Source organism: Psammomys obesus, unplaced genomic scaffold, assembly GCF_907164565.1.
Source record: "Psammomys obesus unplaced genomic scaffold, mPsaObe1.curated_primary_1811, whole genome shotgun sequence".
NCBI classification, from domain to species: Eukaryota; Metazoa; Chordata; class Mammalia; order Rodentia; family Muridae; genus Psammomys; species Psammomys obesus.
In genome coordinates, this window is record NW_026596057.1 from 4,610,787 (window position 1) to 4,625,542 (window position 14,756).

Below are 14,756 nucleotides of genomic sequence, written 5' to 3' on the forward strand. Positions count from 1 at the left end.
CTTACTGTTAGGGACTGTAGATATTAAAACATGACCTTGTCTTTCTCCACCTGTTGGGCACTTTAAAAGGGAGGAAGTAAGATGCTGTAATATTGACACTTTAGTACTGTAGGACTCAAGAGAGACCTGGTTCTAATAACGTATTTGGTTGGGAGCATAGGAACTTGTCCTACAGACTGAAAAAGGTGGGAGAAAAGTACCTCAAGCAGGGCAGTTTCATGATCATAGGCCTCTAGAGGAAACTGCGCCTGTCCAGAAAAAATACTAGTGGGTTAGGTGGCTGAATTTTAGTGTCTTTATGCCTAAAATGGTAGTTTAGGGCACAACACTAGAGACCTTGAATGTCCTGTTGCATAGGTCAAGTTAATTCAACAGATAATCTGCTTAAAGAAAGACATGGACTTCCAACAAAAACAATTGATTTCTAATTCAGAAAGAGCTGTTTACTTGAGGAAACAATGAGTCAGGAGTCTTTCTTCGCTTCCCTTCTTATTAAAGGTGTGGTGGGGCACATCACTTGATTTCACAATGAAGTTTCTGCACCTATGAAATCACCTTCTTTCCTGACTCAGAAACATAGTATGAGATCCAGTTAGATAGTGTGCATAAAGCACTGAGAGGCTCACACCTTCCTAGTAGTGTGGAAGGCTGTGTTCATTTGTTAACTTTAAGATTAATGGATTATAGCCAGCAGAGGTATTCTAATTCCCAGCACCTGGAAAATAGAGGTAGGTAGATCTCTGTGAGTTCAAGGCTGGCCTAGTCTATAAAATGGGTTCCAGGACAGACAGGCTACACAGAGAAACCCTGTCTCAGAAAACAAAACAAAAGTAAAATAACAAAAGTGGGACAGTGGTGACACATGCCTTTAGTCTCAACCCTCAGGAGGCAGAGGCAGAGGCAGGTGGATATCTGTAATTTGAGGTCAGCCTGGTCTACATAAGACCCAGGTTTTATTCCTAACACCCATGTGGTGGCTCACAACCATCTGTAATTACAGAGGTCCAGGAGATTTGGTACTGTTTTCTGGCCTCTGAGGTCACTCTGTATACATGTAGACAAAACACTCATAACACATAACAAAATAAATCTTTTTTTAAAAAGAAGAAAAAAATACTCCAGGGCTAGGATGTAATTCAAATGTAGAGCACTTGTCCCTGAATTGAGTCTCCAGTATGGCAAATATATAAAAAAAAAAAAAAAAAAAATTTTTTTTTTCCTCTCTTAGAATCAAAAGCCTACCTCGGAAGATATCACCTTGATTGCTGAACAGCTCAATATGGAAAAGGAGGTGATTCGTGTCTGGTTTTGTAACCGCCGCCAGAAGGAAAAAAGAATCAACCCACCAAGCAGTGGTGGGACCAGCAGCTCACCTATCAAAGCAATTTTCCCCAGCCCAACCTCACTGGTAAGAATGGATATGGAACAGACAAACTCTTCAAGGGCTAATTTTTAGTCTTATAAATAGCCTATGCAGTCAACTCATTTTGTAATGGTTGTCTTAGTTTTCTATTCCTGTGGTTAGACATCATGAATGACCACAGCAACTTATTAAAGAAAGCATTTAATATTAGCTTACAATTTCAGAGGGTGGGTCCATTGATGGTGGAGCATAGGAACAGCAGAGAACTCACATGTTGATCCTTAAGTGGGAGGCAGAGAGAGGCTGAGAATGGCATGGGCTTTTGAAACCTCCAAGCCCATCCCCAGTGACACACCTCCTCCAGCAAGGCCACACCCCTAATCCTTCCCAACAGTTCACTAACTGGGGACCAGGGACTAAACATAGGAACCTAGGGAAGTATCCTTATTCAAACTACAACAGTTAAGGATTTGTGTGACTGTCTGTGTGTGTAGCATACATGTTGAAAATATATTAAAATGTCTATACTTTAAATGTTTCCAAAATTATGAAGTCTCTCATTGTGAACCCCAGAACTTACTGGTTTCCTATACTTTTGGAAGTAAGCGATTTGAATTCTGTGTCTTTGCATTTTCATCTGTGGCTAATAAGGTTATACTGTAACGATAATGGTAGGTTTACTCCTGATTCCAATTACTTGGGAGAAACATCTTATTTTCCTTCTTTATTGCTGTTCAGTCCTAAAGCCCATTTTAGTAAACTTACATGATTAAGTGACAGTAATTCTCAAGTGTGAATAGTCATCTCAGATCTTCACTCTTGGACAGTAGGTTGGCCTTCATATGGAGCCTTATTAAGTCACTTCTGCCATTATTTGCATTAGAACATTATTCCTAGATAGAAGAGGTCACAGGACTCCCTGATATATCTTTTCTTCCTTTTAGGATAATTGTAGATCACTGCCATGATGCCAGACAGGCTTCAAAAGAAGGACTGATTGTTGAGTCTGCATTTATGTTCCTCTTGTTTTTGTTAATCTGCTTATTTTTTTAGTATTATTCCACACTACAGCCTCCTCCCATCCTCCCTTAGTTTTTTGAGATAGAGTTTCTGTTTGTATCCGTGGCTGACCTGAATTCACTATGAACACCAGACTAGCCTGGAATTCAGAGATCTACCTGCCCTCTGCTTCCCAAATGCTGGAATTAAAGGCATGTTGCACCATACCAGGCTCCACAAGGTTTCTTTACACTAAGGCCAGTGTTATTTATTAAGTGAAGGTTATGGTTTATTAAATGGTAAGGTTTTAGTTTTAAAGTTGATGTAGTTAGAAAAATTGTAGTCATTAGATAGCAGTTTTGTTTTGGGTAGATAACTGTTTTATTTTTTAGGCTTAGCTGTCATAGAAAGAAGGCAGTTTCTTACAAAACCATAGAATATTTATTATAATACTTCAAAAACCTGCAAGGAATTGTATTCCCCTTCCCCAATTCCTACAGCTCCAAACACACACATACACAACTTGTGAGGTTTTTTTGTTTTGTTTTTTTTAACCCATCAAGTTCAAGTTCTGTGCTCATGTCCTCTTATGTGTATGGCCATCCACTAGGGTGTGATTGACTGACCAGTGGCCACAATTTGAAGAAAACTGGCTCTCCTGCTCTCAACTGTTGTCAGTTGCCAGGAGTTCCACAGCTAGATTTTGGAGCCTCCCCGTTTCATGCTGGAATTTTGTCTGGCTTGAGCTTTTCTGGGTCTTGGACGTGCTGTCACAACTGTTGAGAGTTCATATGTGCAGTGGGTACCCTTCTGGGTCACAAGAAGTTTCCCTGTAATCATCCATCTTCCCTGGCTCTTAGAACTTTCCCTCCCCCTCTTCTGCAAGGATCCCTGAGCCTTAAGAAGAAAGGATGTGATGTAGATGTCCCTTTTAGGTCTGCACATGTCCCTTTCTCTGCACCGTGACCAGTGAGCCTGTGTGTTAATCTCTATCTGGTTCAAGGAGGAGCTCTTCTGATGGAAGCTGAGAAATGCACTGCTCTGTAGCAATCAATCTCTAGGAGCTCGTTTTACACTATGTCCATTAAGCAGAGGAATGCGAGGTTCTCGAATTGCACCTTGGTCTGTCTAGCCACAGGTCCTTGACTCCAATAACGGCACACACCTTTAATCTCAGGACTCAGGATCTTTGTATTAAAGGCCAGTCTGGTTAACATAGTGAGTTCTAGGCCAGCCACAGTTACATAGTAAGGTTTGTTCGGTTTGTTGTGGTTTTTAAAACAAGTTTTTTCTGTGTATCCCTAGCTGTCTTGGAACTTGATCTGTAGACCAGGCTGGCCTTGAATTTAGAGATCTGCCTGCCTCTGCCTCCCAAGTGCTGGGACTAAAGGCATGCGCCACTATGTCTGGCCGGAAGAATGTTAATCTGCTAGTCGGTGATGTCCTGCTCCTTTAATCCCAGTACCTGAGAGGCAGACTTGCAGGCAGATCTCTGAATTTAAGTCTAGCCTGCTTTACAGAGCATTCCAGGACATCCATGGCTACACAGAGAAACCCTGTTTGGAAGGAAGAGAGAGGAAGGGTGGGAAGAAGGAAGGAAGGAAGGAAGGAAGGAAGGAAGGAAGGAAGGAAGGAAGGAAGGAAGGAAGGAAGGAAGGAAGGGGCAGTCCTGCTTCCACAAAACCAAAGGTAAAAGCAATAGAAGCACAGATGTTATCAGATGGTTCTCTTGTTTAGGTGATGTTGACAATTTTTATGCCATTTTTAACTGATTTAGAGTCTGTCTGACTCAGCATTATTCACATTTAAGGACTATTTACGGTCTGATTGTGCCACATGCATCCTTTCTTGTCTGACCTCTAGGTGGCAACCACTCCAAGCCTTGTGACAAGCAGTACAGCGACTACCCTCACAGTCAACCCTGTCCTTCCCTTAACCAGTGCTGCAGTAACTAATCTCTCTCTTACAGGTAAGCAAAACCAACTCACAGGCTATTAAACACACTGCCAGTTAGGCTTCTGTGAAGACTTGTTAAATCATGAAGGCGCCATCTTAAGATATGAATTGGTTGTGGGTTGTTTTTTAAAAAATGTATGTCTAGGGAGTCTATGGAGATTGCTCAGTGAACATAATTATGAAGACTAGAGTTAAGATACAGTGTACACACTTAAAACCCAAATAAGCTTATTAACCCATCCATAGTCATAATCTTGGGGTAGTAGGCAAAGGGATTCCTCAGAACAAACTGATAGGCTAGCCAAAGTGGTATGTTCCAAATTCAGTAAGAGACCCTGCCTTGATAAATAAAGTCGAGAGCAACCAGGGAGGATACTCAGCATCAATTTCAGGCCTCCACAGGCATCTTCCTACATACATGCAAACATACATGTGCTCTCACCCTCTCGTGTGCTCTCTCTCTCTCTCTCTGTGATCTTTGGAAGAGAGGGTGTGATGTAGATGTCCCTTTAGGGCTGAGCACTCCTTAGTCTCCTGTTCTCTGCACCGTGACCAGTTAGTTGTTAGTCTCCATCTGGCTCAAAGAGGAGCTCCACTTACGTGTGTGTGTGTGTGTGTGTGTGTGTGTGTGTGTGTGTGTACACACTTGAATTTGAGCTGGCCATACTAGTGCCCTTTTTTTTAAAAGATGGGGTTCTGGCTGACCTGGAACTCACTTTGTAGACCAGCCTGGCTTTGAACTCAGAACCCACCTGCTTCTACCCCTAAGTGCTAGGATTAAAGGTGTGCCCCACCATGCCCCGGGGGGGGGGGGGGGGGGAGTATAGCTTTTTAAAATTGTTCTTCTAACAGTCCATCTCCGTAATTATTTCCAGACTTATCTTTTAAACATCTTTTATTTAAGTGATTTCTTCACAAACCATCAATAGTAATGGCTTTTTACAGTCAAAGAAACATACAAATTCATCAGTTGTATTCTGCACTTCTCTCCTTAGACCTTTGCCCACCGCACCCAACACATGGTCAGCCTCCATACCATTGTAAATAAATCCTGCCTCTTGAAGTGTCCACTGTAGAGCTCAGTTCTTGGTGTGATATTCACCTGCTGGTGGGACATTGGTGACCTGCTCTAGCTTGTATTTCAGTTCTTGGAAACACTTCTTCTCCAGGAAGTTAGCATTGTCCTTTACTCATGTTACACACATCTGTTTTTACACATCTTCCCATAGCCTTTGTACTTCTGAAGAGCTAAGTGCTGTGTTCTTTGTGATGGCCAGCTTATTGCCTGTTACACTCATTGGAAATTGGGTAAACAAGTCTTCCTTTGGCCTCCTAGAAGAAATTTTCCCAAAGCATTTAAAATGATACAGCATTGTTACCAAATGTTTTGCTTTTGTGAGACATAATACACAAGCTATGCTAATTATTTATTACATGCTAGTAAGCCATTAGATTGCTTGATGATATTTCATGATCAAATTTACTTAGCCTAGAATTGGACACTTTGTTGTTTGTTTGTTTAATTTGTTTTTTAAGTTCATAATATCTCTTCAGTTCTGCGACCTGACATTCTGTAAAGTTCAGTGGATGGCTTCATATTGTGTTTCTAAGCCATTAGCAAATGTTAGGTTTTTAATGTAATCTAAACAGTTCTTTGTGACCCCTTGATGGTTAGGCCTCATTGAGAATTTCCTCTCATAAAATAGGAATGCACACAGTTTTTAGTAACTTAAAAGAAGTTCATGAATTATAATGTCCAGCGGGCACTACCCCCAGTCTACTTGTGCCTGCTGTAGGAGCCTTAAATTCTAGGTCATAGACTTTTTTTTGTTCTGGTGACATGGTTCAGTCATTAAAATGCTTGTCCCACTCACATGAGAACCTGTGCTTACTCCCCAGAACCCACATTCTGCCTATTTTATGCTTTCTGGGAATAGAACTTGAGTGTTTGTGTTTATATGACAAGTACTTTACTGTGATGTCACCAGCCTGAAATTAAATTCTAAGAGGTGTCTTACATTTCAGCATTCTTAAAATGACACTTGTCTGTCCCTGGCTTAATTTATTTCTTTCTGATTCAACAGTCATAATTATAATACATAAATTAAACTCATTTTAAAATAAATATTAAAGGGGTCTATTTAAAAATCTATATGAAAAGGACTTGAGAAGAATAAACTTGGATACTCTTAGCAGATTTCAAAGCTGATTATAAAGATACATGTACTCAAGGCAAGATTAAACTCTTCATAAAATAGATTATATGAAACAAAGCTGTCAGTCCAGGAAATAAAAGAAAAAAAAAAAAAACATTGATTTTTCTCTTAATTTTTGACAAAAAGCTAAGACAATCCAATAGGGAAAAAAGTCCCTAACAAACACTTCTGGAACAGTTGGATGTCAAAATACACAAAGACTATTTTAGGTTCTTATCTTGTTCCAGGCACAAAACCTAAATTGGGTCAGATGCTTGAATGTATCCATAGAACTTCTAGGAAATAGTAAGAAACAGTTTTCATGTCTTTGTACTGCAAAGGGCTTATAGATAAAACACCCACAGTATAGGCTATTTGAAAAGGGGGGGGGGGACAATACTAGAGACATAGCCCCGCAGTCAAAAGCACTTGCTGTACTTTCAGAGTACCTGAGTTCAGTTCCCAGCACCTACAGTGAGTGGTTCTCAACCACCTGTAATTCCAGCTCCAGGGAATTCAGTGTCCTCTTCAGCGTACATGGCCCACACACATACTTAAAAATTTTAAGATAATGAATTGAGTTTCATCAAAGTAAAGTCTTTTGGGGAAAATGGAAACGCAAGACAAAGACTGGAAGAAAATGTTTGTAATAAAGCACGTGTCTTTTAAACAGTTATATTTGGAAAATTTCTGAAAACTCAGTAGTAAAAATATGGCCCAGAAAATTTAAGTAGATACTTTACCGAAGAAAGTACAAAAGTGAAAAACAACATAGGCAAAGGTGCTCAGCAGTGTTGTTTGTTAGGAAAATTAAAAACATACTTTATAGGATGCCTACAGTCAAAGATAGATGAGGATAAAGGGTCAGAGAAATTGCTGTTCGTATTGCGTGGTTTGTGGGAATGTAAAGTGGCATAGTCGCTGTGGAAGTCACTTTAGCATTTTCTTTGTAAGTTAAAAATATAAGTCTATCACCCAGTGAAGTGGTTTCCTCAAGAAAAGATGAAAACATTAACACCATAACTCTTACATGTGTGTGCATATTTATAATAGCCCTGAACTGGAAACAAGCTGAAGCTCACACAGCATATCTGTGCCATTGAATAGAATTCATTCTCAAAAAGCAAAGTGCTGGCTCCTGCTTCAGTGTAGCAGAACCAAAATTAACAGCCTAAGATGCACAAAATCACAGATTGTTCAATTCCGTGTATGTGAAATGTCAAAAAAAAAATGTAGATCTATGGAGACAGAGACAGTAGGCTTGGGAAATGACAACAAGCAAGCACGGGAGACCTTTCTTTGGTGGTGCAAGTGCTAGTCTGGATTGTGTGGTAATTAAGAAATTCTGGAAATAGATAAAAGGTATTGAACTTCACACGTAAACTGGGCAAGTTTTATGACATATAAATCATACATCAATAAGCTGTTCAAAAAAGAAAAGGGTGGAAAACGAGATTTACTTTGGGGAAGGACAAAAACACGAGTGAATTGTTTTCTTACTAGCAATAAACCTTTGGAGATGACAAGCAACCTTTATACCATTGTAGAGGTATAGGAAGCAGGCAGTGCTTAGACCATTTAGATGGTCTAAGTTCTCCCAGTGTCTCATGAGGGAAACTGGGCAGAGAAAGCAAAGAGGGCAGGGTTGTAAGTGTTAGTACAGCAGAGGTACTTAAGTGTGTTGAAGCTCTTACATGGCAGGGATCTTCTGCAGCAAAAACTGTTTCTTACAGTACATTGAAAATCTTGTATACATCGTAGTAGCATCGCAGTATGGAAATTTTAAAGGATTGCTTATGTATGTTTTTGTCCTTTTTGAGTTCTCACTAGGTTTTTATTTTCTATTTATCTATGGTTCATTATATGCTAAGACATGCTGAGTTTCACTAAGTTAAATTCTGGCTACCTCTTTTGGTTTTTTTTTTTTTTTTTTTTTTTTTAGGGGAGGTTGTTGGTTTTTTGTTTATTGTTTTATTTTTGTAAGGTAGTATTGACTTAGTTAGGGTTTCTGTTGCTGTGATAAAACACCATGACCAAAAGCAACTTGGAGAGAAAGATGTTTATTCCAGTTTACAGTCCATCATTGATAGAAAATAGTGCAGAAACTCAAGACAGGAACCAATGCAGAGGCCATGGAGGAATACTGCTTACTAGCTCATTCCTCGTGGCTTTGCTCAGTCTGCTTTTTTATACCATTCAGAACTACCTGCCGGGGAGGGGGGGGGAGGAGTGGTGGCAACACCCTCAGTGCACAGATCCCTCCTACATCAATCACAGGCTTACCCACAGATCCATCAGGTAGAGGCATTTTCTCAATTGAGGTTTTCTCTTCCTGAATGACTTTTATCAAATTGACCAAAAAGAGTAGAGGGGCAGGAGGAAAAGAAAAACAGGACAAGCATTTACTGATGTCTGGAATTAGAGGCCTTGCTCTTTATGTTTTACATTAGTAGATCCCTTACTGGGTCGTGAATGGCCACATTCTTTAAAATATTCTTTCCTTTAGACTCCAGCTTGCCAACCTCCACAAATTTTAAACCCGCTATATGTCTGCACTATAGCATTCACTAACCACTTGTGGCTTTTGAACATTTGAAACAAGGCTATTTCAAATCAAGGTGTGCATAGATTTGCATATATACCGCAAATCTACTAGATAATAAGAAATACTAAAATGATTTTGGTTTTGTCGTTGTTTTGTTTTGTTTTAGGCAGGGTCTCACTTTGTAGGCCTGACTGGCTTCCAGCCCTCCATGTAGACCAGGCTGGCCTCAACCTCATAGAGTTCTGTCTGTCTCTGTCTCTGCCTCTCAGGTGCTGGATTGAAGGTGTGCACCACCATGCTTTATTTGGATTTTTAAGATTTCTTTGGGGGTTTTCTTGTTTTTGTTTTTAATATGTGTGTTTTGCCTACATGCATGTCTACTCACCACATGTGTGTCTGGTGTCCAGAAAAGGACATCAAGTCCCCTGGCGCCAGAGCTACCGATGGTTATGAGCCTCCCTCCACAAGAGCAGCCAGTACACTCAAACACCGAGCCATCTCCAGCCCCTCATTTGCCTTTTGTTTGTTTATTTATTTTTAATAGACAATTGTTATTGGGGGTGAGGGGGAAGAACTGTTACTTATTTCAAAGTTGTGTTATTGCTTTTGTCTCTTAAAGTAGGACTCATAGCCTTGACTTTAATTTTTTTATGATTAAGATTATGATTAAGAAATGCTAAGCTGGTTTAACTTTTTTTAAAAAAAGAACAAATTAAGGACTAATAGATTGTAGGTTAATCGTTCCCTTGGTTCTAGATACTGAATGAAGTGACTAGTTTTCCAAACCCAATTACAAAAAGCTGTTTTCTAATCCGGTTCTCTTTTCAGGCACTACAGACAGCACGTCCAACAACACAACCACCGTGATTTCCACAGCACCCCCTGCTTCCTCAGCAGTCACGTCCCCCTCTTTGAGTCCCTCTCCTTCTGCCTCAGCCTCCACCTCTGAGGCCTCTAGTGCCAGCGAGACCACCACAACACAGACCACCTCCACGCCTCTCCCCTCCCCTCTTGGAGCCAGCCAGGTGATGGTGACAGCATCCGGTTTGCAAACAGCAGCTGCTGCTGCTCTTCAAGGAGCTGCACAGTTGCCAGCAAATGCCAGTCTTGCTGCTATGGCTGCTGCTGCAGGACTCAACCCAGGCCTGATGGCACCCTCACAGTTTGCTGCTGGGTAAGGAGCTTCCCCTTTCCGTTTTAACCAAAGCAGAACTAGAGCTTTTCCCTGCAACTCATAGGGAAAATTTTTCATCACATTCTTAGATGAAAAGCAAATCTGAGAGGGGCTGCTCAGATTATAGGTTTGAACTTAGGTTTCTGAGTAGCTACACTATCATTTCCACATGATGACACAAAACTGAGACTCTGAGTAACTGACTCAGTGATAGAGCCAGGAAAAAAGCTCAGAATTCCTATGCTTAAGCTTTCTTCATTAAAGTGTAGCTTATCTACATTCTAATTCTCAAAAACAGATAAAACTTACAGTAAAGGAATATCTCATATATTTTTCATATAGGTTTTTCTCTGACATTTCATAAATGTATTCAATGTATTTTGATCATATCCCTACTCTTCCCAAGCTACACACACACAAAACTTCATGTTTCATGTCTTTTTTTTTTTTTTTCCTTCAATTAGCCAGTCTAATCATTGCTGCCTATGTGCATATGAGAGTAGAGGCATCCATGGAGCATGACTGACCTACTAGTGTTGAGACCCCCAAAGAAAAGTCATTCTCCCTCTTCCAGCAGCCATCATGTGCCAGTAGCTCCTCAGCTAGAGGTGAGGCCTCATGAGCCCTTGCCCCATCTACCCTGGAATCTTTGCATTCAATGAATGTAACACACCTGCTCTACATTCATTGAACGCAAATGCCATGTCATGCCTTGAAGACAACATTTCACAATACTCCTCAGCCTCCAGTCCTTGTATCCTTTCTACCCTGAAGAACATTTTCCTCAATGTTCCCTGAGTCTTGATACTGGGGAGATGGGGCTGAATGGGATGTCCTATTTCAAGTACAGAGCCAACAGTTCTCATCAATTTGACCAGTTATGAGTCTGGATTGATTATTGCACACTGCAATAAGAAACTTCTGACCCAGGTTGAAAGCGTCATAGATCTGTGGATATTAACATAAATTCTCAGAAGGCAGTTTACCTATGATCAACTGACAGAACAATAGTCAGTATCTGCCCCACCTCCCACCTCTTGGCCCATGGCCTCACCATCCATTGGCTTTGGACTGTATTTACAGTACCAGGCATCAGTTCTTTTCTATGAATAGGCCTCAGATCAAATCAGAAACCAGTTGTTTACCCCTAGAACTAACATACCACTGTTGTACTAGTAGACACATCTTGCCTGGTTGGTCAGTATTATTACATACAGGATCTAGCATTGTATAAGACTTTTGATGCCTTTTCTCTCCCGGATGCCTGTATAGCACCTCCTAGTACTATGAAAGCTAGCCGGCAGGGAGGAAGTTTCCTGGTCAGTTTCAGATTGATTTTTCTATGTCCTGCAACCAAAGTACCTGTGTCTTCAGTAAGATCTTACTGTTTAGTTATGATGGACAACCTAGAGCAGTGGCAATAGCCTGTAGTGTTTTTGTTTTATTTTGTTTCTATTTCTAGGGGACTGGTCTCTAGAACATCCTCAACCAATAACTTGTAGAGAGGTATCCCATGTGTGGTACTGAGATTTTTATGTAATAGTCTGTGTCTTCTGGGAACAACATTGTCCACCCATATAGGATCCCTTGATTAGCATATACATAGGTTTCCATGAGGATTTTTCATACATTATTCATTTTTGTTGACCTGCCTTCTCTGCTTCCATCCCTTATCACTATCTCTGCTTTAATCACCAGTACCCCTCCTCTTATCATTACCACATGCATTCTACTCTGTCCCCCATCCATTAAGACCTCCTGTCTTCTCCTCTCATGGGCCCTTTAGGATTTCTGACTTACAAATACTCTTAAGTTAAACATATAAACCAAAGAGTCAAACCTAAGAGTCACATATGAAAGATACCATGCAGCGCTTGTAATTCTGGCCTGGGTTAGTCACTTAGTATAACGTTTTCCAGCTCTGTCCATTTACCTGATAAATAAAATTTCATTATGTATTTGTACCAGTTTCGTTACCATTCATCAGTCTCTGTTAATTTCATTTTTCCTAGTTATATTTTTATTGTCAAATAAAGGATTATTCTTTCTTTTTGGGGTTTTTGTTGTTTTGTTTTGCTTTGTTTTTTGCATTTTTGGTTTTTAATGTTTTGTTTTGTTTGTTTTCAAGACAGGGTGTCTCTGTGTACCCTTGGCTATCCTAGAACTCATTCTGTAGACCAGGCTGGCCTCAAACTCACAGAGATCTGCCTGCCTCTGCCTCCCTCATGCTGTGATTATTAAAGGTGTGTGCCACCACCACCTGGAAATTTTTTTCTTTTAGAGAAAAATAAATGAAGTAATTCGAAGAAAAGTCAGAATGGCTAAAAGTTGTATATTTTAACCTTGTATACCATAACCTTGCTTATACAAGTAAGCGTCAAAAGAGCAGTAACTTGGAAGCACTAACTGAAACATATAAAAGTAACAAAGATCCCATATGTTTCCCAAGCTGAAGTTGTTGTTGTTGTTGTTGTGTTTTGTTTTGTTTTGTTTTTTATCAGTTTGGGGATGGTGTAACACTGATAGGTATGTCTACATGGCAGTAGAGTGACTTCTCCTTTGCACTTGCAGAGGTGCCTTACTCAGTCTCAATCCGGGAACTCTGGGTGGTGCTCTCAGCCCAGCCCTGATGAGCAACAGTACACTGGCAACTATTCAAGGTCAGTAGCATTTTTTTTTTTTCTTGCTTTGTGTGTGTGTTTGGGGGGAGGGGAGGGGCTGGCTAGTGTAGTGGAAGCTGCTGGCTTTGCTGGAAATAAAGATGAGGAAGAAAGAGAGTTGAATGCTGATTAAATTGTTCTTGAGGATCAAGATGTCCCTGTTTTAAAAAAAAAAAAAAAAAAGCTTTGTAGAACGCATAGGCTAGTTTGTGAGAACAATACATAGTTTGGTGTATTTCAGGAAATCTGGACTTTACTTTCTTATGTGAATAGAGTTGGAGGTAGATTTCTTTTCCTACTGATGTTAACCTGTCTCAAGGCTAGCTTCTTCAAGTAAAGCTTTCCAGTTCCATTCCCACGTGAAGATAACGGTGTGGAGTGGTGGCGTATTTGTAAGAGTCCAGTGTTCTGCCTCTAGAAGTACAAAAAACAGTTTTTAAATTGTGCCTTCTTATTTTATTTATTAGTGACATGTAAATTGTCTCATGACTAAAGGCTTTGGAAAGGTAGCTTTCATTTTATATGAAATTCTCAAATAATATGAAATTGTCAAATAATGGCAGTTGAGTTGGTAAAAGCCAAATACATTTTTAGTATTTCAATCAGTTTAGAAGTCTTTGGAATGGAGATAGTTTTAAATCAGTTCCATTGAAAAGATACAGTTACTGGATTTATCACTTACTTGTAAGTAAATGATACAAATTTGACACTTAAAAATAGAAGCATGACTGATTGATTACACAGTTCTCATAACTTTTCCCTATCAATTTGTCTTGCTTATACTCATTAAATTGACTTTTCTGTTCTTTAGATGCTTCAGAATTATAAATAAACTTGAGTTTGTGTCAGCGTAGCATTATAATGGAAAGGGAAGAACCAGCCAAGAGCTACACCCTGCTGCTGAGTAGAACTTTGCTGATGGGTTATTTGACTTTTTCAGGGTGAAATTTAATGTTTCTCCTGTTCTTCCTCTATAGCTCTTGCTTCTAGTGGTTCTCTTCCAATAACGTCACTGGATGCAACTGGGAACCTGGTATTTGCCAATGCAGGAGGAGCCCCCAACATCGTGACTGCCCCTCTGTTCCTGAACCCTCAGAACCTCTCTCTGCTCACCAGCAACCCAGTAAGCTTGGTTTCTGCCGCAGCAGCCTCCACAGGGAACTCCGCACCCACAGCCAGCCTTCATGCCTCCTCCACCTCAGCTGAGTCCATCCAGAACTCTCTGTTCACAGTAGCCTCTGCCAGCGGGGCTGCTGCCACCACCACCACCGCCTCCAAGGCACAGTGAGCTGGGCTGCCACAGGCCTTCGTCACTGCAGGGCGATGGGCTACCAGCTGTCTAAGAAACTGACAAGTGTGATTGGCTTCCTCCCACCGTGTTGTGAGAATGAGGAAGACATGGAGAGAAGAAAAATACACATACAAGAAAAAAAAAAAAAAAACAATAGAGACAGGACAACATTTGCCTAATTTTATAATAAAACAATGTCTTTTCAGGATTGCTTCATGGATTGGAGAACTTTCTAACCAAAAATTTAAAAGGAAAAAAAAAAAAAACAGAAACAAAAAATCAAAAACAGACAGACAAAAATAAGTAAAAGGACTACTTATCATTTCCAGCAGTCATGATGACAAGCTAAGGTGGGTTACCAGTTCCAATAGAGGAAGGGGTTTGTTTTTCTTTCTTTCTTTCTTTCTTTCTTTCTTTCTTTCTTTCTTTCTTTCTTTCTTTCTTTTTTTTTTTTTTCCTTAAAAAAAAAATCATTTTTATAGGTCTGTTGTGCAGGCCATTAAGTCATAAGGTGTTTATAATCATATCAATTGTGTTGGGGGTTCCTTTCTTAACTGGTACAATTTAGGCAGG

At 40.1% G+C, this 14,756-nt stretch overlaps 1 protein-coding gene across 4 annotated transcripts in view; it reads left to right on the plus strand.

The window, feature by feature from the left end:
- Pou2f1 (POU class 2 homeobox 1) overlaps nucleotides 1-14,756 on the plus strand; it is a 144,585-nt gene that overhangs the window by 119,492 nt on the left and 10,337 nt on the right. For 2 of the 4 annotated variants that reach the window (XM_055624434.1, XM_055624435.1), the window contains 5 exons: nucleotides 1,229-1,408; nucleotides 4,226-4,331; nucleotides 9,887-10,232; nucleotides 12,804-12,892; nucleotides 13,870-14,556. In XM_055624434.1, coding sequence (XP_055480409.1) covers nucleotides 1,229-1,408; nucleotides 4,226-4,331; nucleotides 9,887-10,232; nucleotides 12,804-12,892; nucleotides 13,870-14,180 — 1,032 coding nt within the window. In that variant the 3' untranslated portion in view covers nucleotides 14,181-14,556. Of the gene's footprint in view, nucleotides 1-1,228; nucleotides 1,409-4,225; nucleotides 4,332-9,886; nucleotides 10,233-12,803; nucleotides 12,893-13,869; nucleotides 14,557-14,756 lie in introns of those variants that run through there. The other 2 variants (XM_055624436.1, XR_008722085.1) reach the window with 2 other exon arrangements.